The sequence below is a fragment of the Bison bison genome, unplaced genomic scaffold, assembly GCF_000754665.1.
Source record: "Bison bison bison isolate TAMUID 2011002044 unplaced genomic scaffold, Bison_UMD1.0 scf7180017864254, whole genome shotgun sequence".
In the NCBI taxonomy this organism is placed as follows: Eukaryota; Metazoa; Chordata; class Mammalia; order Artiodactyla; family Bovidae; genus Bison; species Bison bison.
The window spans coordinates 7,623,187-7,640,371 of NW_011494826.1; the positions used below are offsets into that span (position 1 = coordinate 7,623,187).

Genomic DNA, 17,185 nt, shown 5'->3' on the forward strand with positions numbered 1-17,185 from the left:
TTATCCATGTTGTTGCAAATGAAAATATTTAGAAAAGTACATTAAAAAATATATCCCATTATTTGAAATGAATTTTTGATATTATTATATCAGTTATTCGGAGAAGGCAATGGCACCCCACTCCAGTACTCTTGCCTGGAAAATCCCATGGACGGAGGAGCCTGGTAGACTGCAGTCCATGGGGTCACTAAGAGTTGGACACGACTGAGTGACTTCACTTTCACTTTTCACTTTCATGCATTGGAGAAGGGAATGGCAACCCACTCCAGTGTTCTTGCCTGGAGAATCCCAGGGACAGGGAAGCCTGGTGGGCTGCCGTCTATGGAGTCGCACAGAGTCGGACACGACTGAAGTGACTTAGCAGCAGCAGCATATCAGTTATTACTTAAGTTATTTATAGTCTTGAAAACATTCAATATAAAATATCAGTAAGATGTTTAGGGGGACCAAAGAACTTATTCTAAAGCCATATGGAAAACTAAAAGTTTTGAAAAAGAAAAGTGGTGAAATCTAGTTAAATCAAATATATAATGTGCTATGGAAATCAAAAGTTTGCTGCTTACTTATGAGTAGATATCTATTAAACAGAGAGGTAGATCAAGCATATGTGGGAAGTTAGTATATTGTAAAGGTGAAGAAAAGGAGATTTAATAAAGGTACTGGCAAAAGGCATAAATATCAGGAGGTGAGAATTACTGAGAACCATCTTGAGGCCTTCCTATCACATGGTGAATCTCATTATATAAATATTTGCTGTATTTTTCAAATTATCTGTGTATGTGAAAATTTTGAGAAAAAATTTATAAGTTTGGTAATATAAAAAAAAATATTTCAGTGGCAAAGGACAAATGTAAACTGAGAGCTTGAAATAATATGATAGAATTCATTTCTTTGATAGTCAAAGAGTTCTTATAAATCAGTAAGATCCCAATAAAAAGATGAACAAGGACATTAGCAGACAGTGTATAGAAAAAGATACACAAATGGCTTTTACATATGAAAATACACATGCAGCCTTTCATACTAAGGACTTCCCTAGTAGGTCAGATGGTAAAGAATGTGTCTGCAACGCAGGAGACCTAGGTTTGATCCCTGGGTTAGAAGGTCTCCTGGAGAAGGGAATGGCGACCCACTCCAATTCTTGCCTAGAAAATTCTCAAGACAGAGGAGCCTGGTGGGCTACAGTCCATGGGGTTGCAAAGACTTGGACAGGATTGAGCAACTAACACTTGCTTTCATACTGAAAGAAATACAAATTGATCATCTGTTTTTCATTTGTCTGATTCTCAAACTTCAAAAGGTTGATATAAACTGTGTGGAAGAGTATATGGCAGTTTTTATTGGAATGCATGACCAATAGAACTAGTTCTAGGATATATTCTATAGATACATTTGCACATATGCACTATGTATCATGTACGGCAAAAATGTCTTATCATTATTTGTAGTAGCAAAAGATTGTAAACATCCTAAATGTTCTTTAATAGAGAACTAGTCAAATTGTGGTGTTTATTCCTGGGAGTGGGATACGCTGCAACTGTTAGAATGAGGTATATCTGTGTCTTCACAGGGAATAATCAATCTTTAGAAATACTAAAAACATCAGGCTATAGAGCTGTAGATACAGATAGTAGATAGAATGCTGTTTATTGTTTCTATTTGCATATATGTACATAGTGCATTCTTGTATAGACTGTGCTTAAGTTCTTTGCTTTTGGGAAGTAGAAATAGGATTTAGGGATTAGAGAGACTTACTTTTCAATGTATACCCTTTAGTGTCATGTAAACTTTGATGAGTACATTCAGCATTAAAGTGATAGTTGAAAAATCTGGTATGTATTTTTCTTTGCTTATGAAACAACAAAATTTTAAAAACAATACTTTTTTTGGTAAGTGTGAAAAGAATATGTCATTTTCTACTAATCTATTTCTTTGGAAGAATACGTAGGAAGATAAGTTTCCTTTTTCTAAGATACACAAAGTATTGTGGCTCTTTTCTTTCCTTCCAGCAAATGAGATGAATTAAAAAAATTTTTTTTGTTTGTTTGGCCACACATTGTGGCCTGTGAAACTAGGACCAAGGGTTAAACTTGAGCCCCTGCGGTGGGAGCACAGCGTCTCAACCACTGGACCACCAGGAAAGTCCAGGATGAAGTTCTAGATCCAAAGTGCTTATATACCTTAAGAAATGGTATTAAAAATACGAGTATTATAAGTGCTTTGTGTTTCAGTACCAGCAGTTGAGTGATCATCACCCATTCTTTGCTCATTAGGATTTTAAGTAACCTTCTGAGTTTGGTTATTTGCCAATTAAAATATAGCTTTGCTCTTATTTGGATGAATTTTCTGCTTTTTTCCTCTTTAAACCTAACTTTTATTTAAATCATTTATCTTTCCTAATAGTTACTGGCAGTTCCTGTGGAAAAATCTGTTAAGCTATATAAAAGAGAAACTTGGAGTAACCAGTTTGATCTTTCAGATGATTTGATTTCTCAGGTAGGTTTTGTAAGTGATAACTTTCAAGAGGCTAACAGGAATATTTACTGCATACTTTGCGTTAATACAATTACAGTTAAATATTGTTGGACATGGAGAAGAACCCCATCTTCCGCCCCTCAGCCTTTCTACATTTAGCCAATGATTGGACAGTAGATAAGTCTTTGTTAGGTCCTATTTGACCATTCTCCTTTGTGAAACTTGATAAGAAAATCTTTTAATTTGTAAGAAGTCAAATGCCTAGCATAGTATTAGAATAGGTAACTCTCACATTATTAGTAGTAAGCATTTATTGTTAAGTGAACTTCACTGAGACTTGTTTATTAGACCCTGGAATTTTAGAACAGGAAAGGTTGTTGGTCTGTGTGTGTGTCTCTCTCTCACCCCCTTTTCTCTCATTCTACCCATTTTGCAGTTAGGAAACAGAGGCCCAGTAGGTCAGCAATTATGCTTCTGTGACTCACTTCACTTCCTAGTTCTTCATCTTGATGACTGCTAAGAGGATAACTTGTGTTCTCTTTCCAGGATAAAAGCATTTCTTAGACTCTATTTTGAAAAGTGTGCTAGTGTAATTTTCTGATGATAAACAAACTAGTAGCCGCTATTCCTTTGTTAAATATTACTGGAAAAGAACATTAAAAAATAAGTAAACTTTGTCTTGCCATTTGTGTATCAGATTTAAATAAAAATTGGATATAATAAGGATTATAAAATTTTGAATTTGGTAATAAAATGAGTTTTTTTGTTTCAAATTATATAAAATAGTTATTTATTATTGTTTTTCTTTACTAGACACTGAATATAGTAACCTGGTCTCCTTGTGGACAGTATTTAGCTGCAGGGAGTATTAATGGTTTAATTATAATTTGGAATGTGGAAACCAAAAATTGCATTGAAAGGTATGATTCAGTAAATCTTTTGTCTCTTTTTTGCTTATTTCTATTAGATTTTTGTTTTATTATTAAACATTTCAAATTTGTGTTTATTAGATTGTTAAAATGCACACTAATAGATACGTTTATCAAAACTTTGCTAAATAAAATTTATCTACAGAAATGGATAGCTTATAATTTTATTTTATTTTTTTTATTTTTTATTTTTTGATAGCTTATAATTTTCTTGACAAGGTTTTAAGAGCTTACATTTTAATTTTTAGGGTGAAACATGAGAAAGGTTATGCAATTTGTGGCCTGTCATGGCATCCTACTTGTGGTCAAATAGCTTATACTGATGCAGAAGGAAATCTGGGACTCCTGGAGAATGTTTGTGACCCCAGTGGGAAGATGTCAAACAGTAAGGTAATAAGTAATAGGGTCGAACAGTTTCTTCAGTCTTTCTGTGGTCGTATGAGTTTGGGAAACACTGCAAACCAGGTTACTTTCTTTGAAAATTATAATTTATGTTTTTAGATGTTCAGTAATGCTCTATCACAGAACTGTTTAAACTTGTTTTATCCTCATGTTTCACAAACACATTTTCCTAAGGAACTTTTTTCCCCTCCATATAATGTCCATTAATATTCCATGGCTCTCCAAGAAATGCCTTTGTGAAATACTGCTTTAGTATTCTTGTGTTCTAGGAATTTTTAGTTAAATGTTTTATAGATGAAAATTAGAGTTAATAGCTGTAATTTAGTTTAACCTAAAGTTTTTCTGTCCTGAATTAGAGTTATCTCAGAGCTTGTTTTATGTATGCTCAAATACCTGATACCTGAAAGCCCCACTAAAACTACTGAATTTTATTTTTTTATGTTTATTTATTTATTTTGGGCTATGCTGGGTCATTTGTGCTTTCTCTAGTTGCAGCGAGTGGGGGCTACTCTCCAGCTGTGGTACATAGATTTCTCATTGTGGTGGCTTCTGCTGCGGAGCACAGGCTCTAGATGCACAGGCTCAGTAGTTACGGATTTCTGGCCTTATTGCCCCATGGCATGTGGGATTTTCCCAGAACAGGAATTGAACCCAATGCACAGTGAAACCCAACCCAACCCAATTGAACCCAATCAAACCCAGTCCAATTCTTAACCGATGGACCACCAGGGAAATCCCAACAATTTTTTTAAGTGCATGATCTCATAAAGAAGATAGTTGAAATGATGATAGTTAAAAAGTAAAAAATCTGGAAGTTGAAAAATAGGACAATTAGAAACTAGATTGAACTTCTCAAAAAGCTGAGTCCTAAAACTGCTGCAATGGGGGTCAGCTGAAGTGCAATTTAGTTTGCTTGGCTTAATCCCCAAAATTCAGAATTTGGTAGCCCTAGGTACAGTCAGCAAAAATAAGACCAGGAGCTGACTGTGGCTCAAATCATGAACTCCTTATTGTCAAATTCAGACTTAAATTGAAGAAAGTAGGGAAAACCACTAGACCATACAGGTATGACCTAAATCAAATCCCTTATGATTATACAGTGGAAGTGAGAAATAGATTTAAGGGCCTAGATCTGATAGATAGAGTGCTTGATGAACTATGGAATGAGGTTCCTGACATTGTACGGGAGACAGGGATCAAGACCATCCCCGTGGGAAAGAAATGCAAAAAAGCAAAATGGCTGTCTGGGGAGGCCTTACAAATAGCTTTGAAAAGAAGAGAAGCGAAAAGCAAAGGAGAAAAGGAAAGATATAAGCATTTGAATGCAGAGTTCCAAAGAATAACAAGAAGAGATAAGAAAGCCTTCCTCAGCGATCAATGCAAAGAAATAGAGGAAAACAACAGAATGGGAAAGACGAGAGACCTCCTCAAGACAATTAGAGATACCAAGGGAACATTTCATGCAAAGATGGGCTTGATTAAGGACAGAAATGGTATGGACCTAACAGAAGCAGAAGATAAGATATTAAGAAGAGGTGGCAAGAATACACAGAAGAACTGTACAAAAAAGATCTTCATGACCCAGATAATCACGATGGTGTGATCACTGACCTAGAGCCAGATATCCTGGAATGTGAAGTCAAGTGGACCTTAGAAAGCATCACTAGGAACAAAGCTAGTGGAGGTGATGGAATTCCAGTGGAGCTCTTTCAAATCCTGAAAGATGATGCTGTGAAAGTGCTGCCCTCAATATGCCAGCACATTTGGAAAACTCAGCAGTGGTCACAGGACTGGAAAAGGTTAGTTTTCATTCCAATCCCAAAGAAAGGCAATGCCAAAGAATGCTCAAACTACCACACAATTGCACTCATCTCACATGCTAGTAAAGTAATACTCAAAATTCTCCAAGCCAGGCTTCTGCATTATGTGAACCGTTAACTTCCTGATGTTCAAACTGGTTTTAGAAAAGGCAGAGGAACCAGAGATCAAATTGCCAACATCCGCTGGATCATGGAAAAAGCAAGAGAGTTCCAGAAAAGCACCTATTGCTGCTTTATTGATATGCCAAAGCCTTTGACTGTGGGGATCACAATAAACTGTGGATATTCTGAAAGAGATGGGAATACCAGACCACCAGATCTGCCTCTTGAGAAATCTGTATGCAGGTCAGGAAGCAACAGTTAGAACTGGACATGGAACAACAGACTGGTTCCAAATAGGAAAAGAAGTACGTCAAGGCTGTATATTGTCACCCTGCTCATTTAACTTCGATGCAGAATACATCATGAGAAACGCTGGACTGGAAGAAACACAAGCTGGAATCAAGATTGCTGGGACAAATATCAATAACCTTAGATATGCAGATGACACCACCCTTATGGCAGAAAGTGAAGAGGAACTAAAAAGCCTCTTGATGAAAGTGAAAGTGGAGAATGAAAAAGTTGGCTTAAAGCTCAACATTCAGAAAACGAAGATCATGGCATCCAGTCCCATCACTTCATGGGAAATAGATGGGGAAACAGTGGAAACAGTGTCAGACTTTATTATTCTGGGCTCCAAAATCACTGCAGATGGTGACTGCAGCCATGAAATTCAAAGACGCTTACTCCTTGGAAGGAAAGTTATGACCAACCTAGATAGCATATTGAAAAGCAGAGACATTACTTTGCCAACAAAGGTCCGTCTAGTCAAGGCTATGGTTTTTCCTATGGTCATATATGGATGTGAGAGTTGGACTGTGAAGAAGGCTGAGCACCAAAGAATTGATGCTTTTGAATTGTGGTGTTGGAGAAGACTCTTGAGAGTCCCTTGGACTGCAAGGAGATCCAACCAGTCCATTCTGAAGGAGATCAGCTCTGGGATTTCTTTAGAAGGAATGATGCTAAAGCTGAAACTCCAGTACTTTGGCCACCTCATGCAAAGAGTTGACTCATTGGAAAAGATTCTGATGCTGGGAGGGATTGGGGGCAGGAGGAGAAGGGGACGACAGAGGATGAGATGGCTGGATGGCATCACTGACTCAATGGACGTGAGTCTCAGTGAACTCCGGGAGTTGGTGATGGACAGAGAGGCCTGGCGTGCTGCGATTCATGGGGTCGCAAAGAGTCAGACACGACTGAGAGACTGAACTGAGGTACATAAAAGTGGAGCCGAAAACAGCAGGGTTCATTTAGTAAGCAAATAGATCCCTCCAGTCTCAGCAGCAGTGAGCACAGCTGGGTAATTGTCCTCCTTCAACCAGTGTACATTCTGGCAAAAAGCTGGAGACTCGTTCTCCGAGTAAGGTTACACTGGGTACCACTGAGTGGTGTTGGGTGAAGGGGAAAAACTGTTCTGAAAAATAATACATGAAAGTGTATATACTTGAACATTCAAATTTCCAGCTCACTTTTCATACTTGGCTCCCAGAGCATTGTCAGCCAGTCTTATACTTTTCAAGCAGGAGATTGGAAGATCTTTGGGGGAATCTCTGTAGGGAAAAAGACCAAAACAGAGAGAAGAATTTTATTTTCTGACGTATAGTTGACATACAGTATTATGTAAGTTACAGGTATATAACATAATGATTCCCAATTTTTAAAGGATGTACTCCATTTATAGTTATTATAAAATACTGGCTATGTTTCGTGCTGTACAGCATATCCTCGTAGCTTATTTTTTCCTGAATAGCTTTATTGAAGTACAGTTGATACAAAGTAAACTGCACATACTTGAAATGTATAATTAGGTAAATTTTGAAACCATAACTATAATCAAGATAGTGAACAAACTCATCATCTGTTTTTATATTAAACCTGTAACACTGACTATATGTATGTATAACATTGATAAAAACAAAAAGTAAATTGAGAAATAATTTTTAGTTCAACAAGGTCCTATTGTGTAGCACAGGCAACCTATGATAAACCATAATGGAAAAGAATATGAAAAAGAATACACATATGTATAACTGAATCAGCTGAAGTTAACACTGTAAATCAACTGTTCTTCAATAAAATTTTAAAGAATTAAAAAAAAATTTAGTTTGTCACCTCTTATAAAACCTTAACTCTTCTATTTAGACTTGCCTTCTCTCTCCTTTTTGCTTTTGTTCCTCACAGCACATATTTCTGTTACAACATCTCTAGCACTGAGTGGCCCTCTCCACAAGGAAAAGATTAAAATCCTCATTTTTGATAACAAAGCTAAAAGCAAATTTATTACCAACTTGAGTATGTAAACATTTAGGACTATGGATAAAATAGTTAAATATCTTCTTTTAGCATTTAGTTATTTAATTATTCAGTCATATGAACTCAGAAATATTTTTCCTGTTCTCTCATTTTTTAAATATCAACTTTCTAGAACACATTTATATGCATTTCCACCTAACAGATTTGTGATACAGTCCCTTTTAAATCCATTAATGGTGTTCTTACTAGACTTTTATTCCAAGCTGTAAGTTTTTCCTTTGACTTAACATTGTATGGTTTTTATTCATTCTGTATTAATAACTGTGATCTTTACAGCATAACTGCTTACTGCTCACTTTTTAAAGTGATTTCAAAAATTTTTTACAGTGACATTCAGTACTTGCAATATATTCATATTCCTAGGAATCAATGATTAATGTTGAATTTAATTGCCACTTTTGTTTTTCTGTTGGTTCTGTTTACTTCTGTAAGCATCAAAAAATTTCCAAAAATATCCCCAGAACAAGCTTTAACTGAGATCATTTAAACATCTTACCTAGGCAGTATCTTGTTCAAAAAGAAAATAAAGAGAGAATATCTTATAGTGAGAGACTTTGCAAGGACTCATAGGTGACTTCTTTTCTGGATAATGATTGTGAAGAATAAAATCTTGCTTTATATTTGGATATACACATGTATTCTTTATGTGTCTGTCTTATACTGCCACCTTATCTATAGACTATAAGGCATTTAAAGTAAGGACTAGGTTTTTCATAATGTAAATAGCAGTCCTAATAAATATATTTGTCAATTATTTTTACCACGGCATTTGCTTACTCAGTAGAGTTTATAGGTACATGTTAAAAGGTTGCCTTTTGAGTAATTGTGTTTATCTAAATAGTTCACTAATACTTTCTTATTTGTATTAATTTGTTCAAGGTGTCTAGCAGAGTAGAAAAGGATTATAATGATCTTTTTGATGGAGATGATACAAGTAATGTTGGTGACTGTCTAAATGACAATGCAGTCAAAACTCACTCTTTTTCAAAGGGGATTGTAAATGATGAGGAAGATGATGATGACCTTATGCTGGCTTCAGGTCGTCCTAGACAGCGAAGTCACATCCTCGAAGATGATGAAAACTCAGTTGGTATGAGTTGACTTTGTGAATGTGATAATCCATCCTGTTGATCAATATTTTCCATTTTTTATTAAAACTATTATTCAAAGTCAGTATTGAGCTGGTAAGTAAAGAGTACATCAAAGGCTGTGTATTGTCACCCTGTTTATTTAATTTATATGCAGAGTGCATCATGAGAAATGCTGGACTGGATGAAGCACAAACGAATCAAGATTGCCATGAGAAATACCAATAACTTCAGATATGCAGATGACACCACCCTTATGGCAGAAAGCAAAGAAGAACTAAAGAGCCTCTTGATGAAAGTGAAAGAGGAGAGGGAAAAAGCTTGCTTAAAACTCAGCATTCAGAAAACTAAGATCATGGCATCTAGTCCCATCACTTCATGGCAAATAGATGGGGAAACAATGGAAACAGTGAGAGACTTTTTTTCGGGGGGTTCCAAAATCACTGCAGATGGTGACTGCAGCCATGAAATTAAAAGACGCTTGCTCCTTGGAAGAAAAGCTGTGACCAACCTACACAGCATATTAAAAAGCAGAGACATTACTTTGCCGACAAAGGTCTGTCTAGTCAAAGCTATGGTTTTTCCAGTGGTCATGTATGGATGTGAGAGTTGGACTATAAAGAAAGCTGAGTGCCGAAGAATTGATGCTTTTGAACTGTGGTGTTCAAGAAGACTCTTGAGAGTCCCTTAGACTGCAGGGAGATCCAACCAGTCCATCCTAAAGGAAATTAGTCCTGAATATTCATTGGAAGGACTGATGCTGAAGCTGAAGCTCCAATACTTCAGCCACCTGATGCGAAGAACTGACTCATTTCAAAGGACCCTGATGCTGGAAAAGATTGAAGGCAGGAGAAGGGGACGACAGAGGATGAGATGGTTGGATGGCATTGCCGACTCAATGGACATGAGTTTGAATAAATTGCAGGAGTTGGTGATGGACAGGGAGGGGGTCTGGTGTGCTGCAGTACATGGGGTCACAAAGAGTTGGATATGACTGAGCAACTGAACTGAACTGATGATTGAGTTGGTAAAGTGTTGCCATGCTATTAAATACATATGTTGAAAAACATTTCATCCTAAAAAAAACAATGATCTAAAGCTTCTGCTTTAGCAATCTAGAAAAAGAGGAAATTAAATCCCAAGCAAGCAGAAGGAAGGAAATAATAACAGGCTACAACATGGATAAACCTTGAAAACATTATACTAAGTGAAAGAAGCCAGTCACAAAGGTATAAATTACATCATTCCATTCATGTACAATGTTCAGAACAGAGAAATGTGTGGAGACAAAGTAAATTAGTGGTTGCATAAGGATGAATAGAGAAGTAGAGAGTCATAGCTAAGAGGTACAGGGTTTCATTTTGAGGTGAGGAAAATGCTTTAAAATTGTGCTGATGGTTGCACATTTCTATGAATATACCAAAAACCATGAAATTGTACACTTTAAATGGGTCAATTATATGGCATGTCAGTTATATCTCAATAAAGCTGTTAAAATTTTTTTTGAAGAGTAGAAGTCAATGAAATTGACGACCTAAAGGTATTTGTTGTTGTTCAACCACTAAGTTGTGCCCAACTCTTTGTGACCTCATGGACTGCAGCATGCCAGGCTTCCTTGTCCTTCACTATCTCCTGGAGTTTGCTCAAATTCATGTCCATTGAGTCGATGATGCCATCCAACCATCTCATCCTCTGTCGCCCTCTTCTCCTCCTGCCCTCCATCTTTCCCAGCATCATCATCTTTTCCAGTGAGTTGGCTGTTCACATCAGGTGGTCAAGGTATTTAGAGCTTCAGCTTCAGCAATAGTCCTTCCAATAAATATTCAGTGTTGACTTCCTTTAGGATTATCCGGTTTGGTTTCCTTGCTATCCAAGGGACTGTCATGAGTCTTCTCCAGCACCAAAAATTCGAAAGCATCAATTCTTCGACACTCAGCTTTCTTTATGGTCCAACTCACACATCTGTATGTGACTACTGGAAAAACCACAGCTTTGACTATACACACCTTTGTCAGCAAAGTAATGTCTCTTTTTTTAATATGCTGTCTAGGTTGGTCATAGCTTTTCTTCCAAGAAGCGAGCCTCTTTTCATTTTGTGGCTGTAGTCACTGTCCGTAGTGATTTTGGGGCCCAAGAAAATAAAATCTATCACTGTTACTCCACTTTTTGCCCTTCTAGTAGCCATGAAGTGATGGAACCAGATGCCATGATCTTAGTTTTTTGAATGTTGAGATTTAAGCCAGTTTTTTCATTCTCCTCAGGAGGCTCTTTAGTTCCACTTCACTTGCTGCCTTAAGGGTGGTATCATCTGTATATCTGATGTTACTGATATTTCTCCCAGCCATCTTGATTCCAGCTTGTGCTTCTTCCAGTCCAGCATTTTGCATGATGTACATAAATAAGCAGAGTAACAAAATACAGCCTCGACATACTCCTTTCCCAATTTGGAACCAGTCCATTGTTCATGTCTGGTTCTAACTGTTGCTTCTTGACCCACATATAGGTTTCTCAGGAGAGAGTTAAGGTGGTCTGGTACTCCCATCTCTTAAGAATTTTCCATAGTTAGTTGTGATCCGCACAGTCAAAGGGTTTAGCATACTCAATGAAGCAGAAGTAGATTTTTTGGAATTCTCTTGCTTTTTGTATGATCCAGCAGATGTTGGCAATTTGATCTCTGGTTCCTCTGACTTTTCCAAATCCAGTTTGTACATCTGCAAGTTCTCAGTTCATGTACTGTTCAAGCCTAGCTTGAAGGATTTTGAGCATTACTGTGCTAGCATTAAACCAAAAGCTAATTCTTTGAAAAGGTCAATAAAACTGATACATCCCTATCCTGAGTGATCAAGAAATAAAGATGCAAATGATTGATGTAAGTAGTGAAGGTGTATCATCATCGTGTATCCCATAGACCTTCACTATCCAATATGATGGCCACTAGCCCCTTGTGGCTACTGAGCACTGAAAATGTGGCTAGTTCAAATTGAGATGTGTTGTGATTATTAAATGTGACAAGATTTTGAAGACAGTACAAAAAAGAGAATGTAAAATATCTGGCCATTTTTTACATTGAGTACCTGTTGAAATTATATTTTAAATACAGTATGTTATTAAAATTAATTACACCTGTGTCTTTTACTATTTAAAATATGGCTGTTAGAAAATCTTAAATTACATTTATAACTCACATTATATTTCTCTAAGATAGCACTGCTATTAACAAATGTTTAATAACTGAACATTATGAACAACTTTGTGCTTATAAATTCAACATCTTAGATGAAATGGACAGGTTCTTTTTTTATTATTTGCCTGTTTTTGTGTATGCTGAGTCTTTGTTGCTGAGAGGGCTTTTCTTTAGTTGTGGTGGGGGCTTCTCCTCGTAGTGGCTTCTCTTGTTGTGGAGCATGGGCTCTAGGGCATGCAGGTTTCAGTAGTTGAGGCATGTGGGCTCAGTAGCTGCAGTTCCTGGGCTCTAGAGCTCAGGCTCAATGGTTGTGGTGCATAGGCTTAGTTGCCCGGCAGCATATGGGATCTTGCCAGATCAGGGATTGAACCTGTTTCTCCTGCCTCGGCAAGCAAATTCTTTACCACTGAGCCACCAGGGAAGCCGGAAATGGACAAATTCTTTGACAGGCACAAACTACCAAGCTAACTCAAGAAATAGGTGACCTGAATAGTTTGGTATCTGTTTAAGATATTGAGATTATAATTAAGAGCCTTTAAATAAATGATTATTACAACTTACATGCTAAAATTAACACATTTGAACGTTACCAAGTAAAATGCCAATGTTCATGGTAAATTGTGCTACATTTAAAGCATGTAGGATTTATAGTATGGCACTCCTCAGATGTTTGGTCTCAGGAACTCATTACATTCTTAAACTTTTTGAGGATCCCAAAGAAAATTGTTTGCCAAGTTATGTTTATTGTTGTTTACTGAGAAATTTTTAAAATATTCACTTTAACAACAAACTCATTATATGTAAACATAGTACTTTTTATGAAAATAAAATAGTTAGAAAAGTGGTGTTACTTTACCCTTTTGCAAATCTTAGCGTAGAAGACAGCTAGCTGAATTCCCTCACATGCTTCAAGACTCAGTCTACTGCCATACATTAGTTTTGTTTGAAGTATGTGAAGAAAATTTAGCCTCACACAATATATTGTTTGAAAAGGGAGAAGTATTTTTAATAGTCTGTTGAAATATTCCTCTTTGATGCTTTACCAAAACGCAGCAAGTGATAGTTTCTTAAAGATTTCTTGCAATGCGGAATCTGAAAATTTGCTGGTAAACTTTCCAACTCTCTTACTATGTTAAAATCCATTGGTCTAACTTGAGCTTTGAATGGATCTTTTACCGTGTTTGATTCTGTCACAGATGCATTGGTAATTTGGAAAATGCTGGTTTATTGAGCTTTGCAGACCTTCTTGATACTGGCACATTATCTAGAATATTTGTTAGTATCATCACCAATCTCGTCAGAAGTTTTTAAATATTACAGAGCGGTCAAGTTCATGGTGGCACATACAGGTTTTTCATTATTCTGATTTTCACTTGAAAGCTCAAATTTTATCATTAACCACAAATTCTGTCAGTTATTTTTTTAAATGACCACTTCATTTTTAAGAAGATGTTTACCACATACCTGAGTTTGTATAACTGTAGTTTATCTGGCATTCTTTTAGGTAAAAATGCTGTTACATGAAAAATTAGTTCAGCTTACAGCTCAACAAATGCTTTTATTTTTTTTGAGATAGTCATCCCAATTCTGTATACACATTTCCCATTTTAACCCAGAGAACATTTTTTAAAAGTGTATGCAAAATTCAAAATTTAATAAAATTAATATTTTTACTATTTTTACTACAGTTGGTTAACAATACATTGACTACTAATACAGATTGGTGCCACTGACTTACTTCATGCTAAGGTACCAACAGTTTAACCCTCTGACGTTTGAACTATACCACAGGTACTAACACAGTGAAAGAGGCAAATAGCATGTTAGTATTATTAAATATGATTGGACATGGTTAGTAGGTTTCATAATACTTTTCCAAGATAGCTGGTATTTATGATTCTCTCATTATAATCCTTTGTTTTCTAGATGTTACAATGCTAAAAATTGGTTCTAGTCTTTTCAAAGAAGAGGAAGATGATCAGGGAGGCAGCATTCACAATCTACCAGTTGTAACATCCCAGAGGCCATTTTATGATGGTCCTATGCCAACTCCCCGGCAAAAGCCATTCCAATCAGGTTCTACACCCTTGCATCTCACTCACAGATTCATGGTAAGCCACGGGTCTACATGTAACTTTAAAGTAGTTTTATCTCACTTTAACATTTTATCTTATAGTTAATTTTGTTTGGTAAAAAATATTTTTTAAAAACCTTCATTAACCTGGAGCACTTTGGTTGCTTATAGTTTTGTGGTTGATTTATTTTATGGTTAACTAACAGTTTTAATCTTATTTCAACCTAATTTTTGATAATTGGGTTAAATAAAATTCTGCTTCACAAAATGACATATAATGAACATAAGTAAATGTGACTGTATATCTTGCAGTTTCTCTTGACTATGCTTCCAACTTTTATTTCTCATGTTAGTTTTATATAGAAGATTGTACGGATTCTAAAAGACTAGTTAGAAGGCGTTTTTGGGGAAGTATAATATAGTATCAGAAGGTGGTAAGTACTATTAAAAAATTGTCTGCCCCTTTAACCCATGCTATGGGAATTTTTGCTCCACAAGTGTAGAGATTTTTCTGTTTATTGATAGCACTTAGAACAAGGTATGGCACAGTAGGCATTTAATATATATTTATAGATAAACAACTACATTAACTTTTTGTCTTCAAGAGCTAAAAAAGTTTAATATGTTTATTTGTTGACTGCTTGAGTTTTTCCACTGAGGACTTGAACAGTTGTCCTTTTTGAATGGTATGGTCCTGGCATAAATTTATAGATAAATATTAAAGGTGGTGTTTTATTTAAAAAGAAAAACTTTTTATTGTCTCATCAGTAGTCATCATCAGGTGGTAGATCTTAATTTTTCTAATATTGTCAGGTACTTTATTTAGTAGTTATATTTGTGGTAGAATAAAGGAAACACTAGGGCTTAGGGGGAGCCAGTAGTGTACATGAGTGGAATACAGGTTTTCAAATGGTATCAATTTATGCTGCCTTATAATATATATATTTATGCCGTGACTATAAACCAGTTGCTTGGGCCAAAAAAGTATGCAGTCATTTATATCCATATTTGTAAATAAACTTTAGAAACGTTTCCTTTGAGGAATTTAATGGTTCAACTGTTCAAAGGCCAATTGTAAAATATTTTTTATGAAAGTAATATACTTTAAAAATATTAAGTAAAATACCACATTTACTAATAAATAAGTATGTATGTACCTTTTCATGAGGAAAAGAATAATTAGTAATTGTTGCTCTGATGCTCAAGTATCTACTGTTACCTGAAAGTGGTTGCTTCCATAACTTAATCCCTTATACAGACTACATTATTTGTTAATTTGTAGTATTTTAGCCTGCTGATTCTAAGAACTTTAATCTTTCTCACTTGTATTTAACCTTAACATGTTTGTAGGTGTGGAACTCTATTGGAATTATTCGCTGCTATAATGATGAGCAAGACAATGCCATAGATGTGGAATTCCATGATACTTCTATACACCATGCAACACACTTATTAAACACTTTTAATTACACAGTAGCAGATCTTTCCCATGAAGCTGTTTTGTTGGCATGTGAAAGCACTGATGAACTAGCAAGGTAAATTCAAGATATTTAGGAGAACTTCATTACTGTTGAACTTTGAAATTTAGTACATAAAGTTGTAAGACAAAAAACAAAATTATACATCTTTTGTAGTATGGAATTTCAGGAAGAAACGTTTAGTACAAATACAATACACCTATAATACCTCAGAACGTATATCTGATTTTGCCTGATTGTCCCCTTCTTTCATAATAATACACATATTAATTGTAAACAAGCAAGTTTAAGTAGTACAGAATTTTTAGAAAATGAAAATTGCCTGAAGAAGTCTTCTCTCAAATATAATTACTCTTAACAATTAACAGTTAGTCTAATTCCAGCCTTGAACAACTGCTGATCTGGGTTTTGTCACCGTAGATTAGATCTGCGACTTCTCTTTTAAAAAAGGGAGGAGGGAACACATTGAAAATTTTTTTAAGTACTATTTGTCATTTTGACTTTTTGACTTAATATACTTCAGACTTCTTAGGTATGTTAGTAGGTAGGTAGGGTAGGTAGGTAGATATGGAGACAAGAAAATTAAGATGGAAAAGCGATGGATGCAGAATCTGTATTTTTTTAAAAGAAGAAAGCATTTTATTCAGCTTTGTTATTTCAGCCAGCTTGCCCTCTCCTGTTGATTTTTTCAGCTGATCATGGTGCTTATTATACATTTGATCCTAGATTTTACTAACTCCCAGGTTATTTGAAATTAAAATCCTTCTGACTGATACTTTAGCTCCTTGCTGCTCAATGTATGGTCCACAAACTACGGGCATGGTCACCTGGGAGCATGTTGAAAACACAGAATCACAGACCCAACTCCATACCTTCTGAGTCAGAATCTGCATTTTAACAAGATCCTCAGGTGGAAGAGTATGCATTAAAGCCTGAGAAATACCAGATTGGGTCATTTTAATATTTTAATTGGTTTCCTAATTTACACAATGTAAATCAACTCAGTACTTGATTTTTGAGTTAAATCAGTTTACTAAAATAAATCACTGTTGACTCAGTGTCTAACTCAGAATATCTTACATTATTAGAATATCTATTTCCATGTGCAGGTTTTTTTAATTGAAATATAGTTGTTTTACAATATTATGTTAGTTTCTGCTATATAGCAAAGTGATTCAGTTATATATGCATTCTTTTTTATGTTCTTCCCCATCATGGTTTATCATAGAATATTGAATGGAGTTCTGTATGCTATTCATTTGGGCCTCATTGTTCATTCAGTCCTATATATGTACTAGTTTGCATCTGCTAACCTTAGACTTG

The 17,185-nt window shown here is 35.7% G+C and overlaps 1 protein-coding gene across 3 annotated transcripts in view; it reads left to right on the plus strand.

Moving 5' to 3' along the window:
• WDHD1 (WD repeat and HMG-box DNA binding protein 1) overlaps window positions 1-17,185 on the plus strand; it is a 53,658-nt gene that overhangs the window by 16,877 nt on the left and 19,596 nt on the right. For 2 of the 3 annotated variants that reach the window (XM_010847718.1, XM_010847720.1), the window contains exons 8-13: window positions 2,404-2,496; window positions 3,289-3,395; window positions 3,653-3,794; window positions 8,918-9,128; window positions 14,237-14,421; window positions 15,735-15,919. In XM_010847718.1, coding sequence (XP_010846020.1) covers window positions 2,404-2,496; window positions 3,289-3,395; window positions 3,653-3,794; window positions 8,918-9,128; window positions 14,237-14,421; window positions 15,735-15,919 — 923 coding nt within the window. The remainder of the gene's footprint in view (window positions 1-2,403; window positions 2,497-3,288; window positions 3,396-3,652; window positions 3,795-8,917; window positions 9,129-14,236; window positions 14,422-15,734; window positions 15,920-17,185) is intronic. The other variant, XM_010847719.1, reaches the window with a different exon arrangement.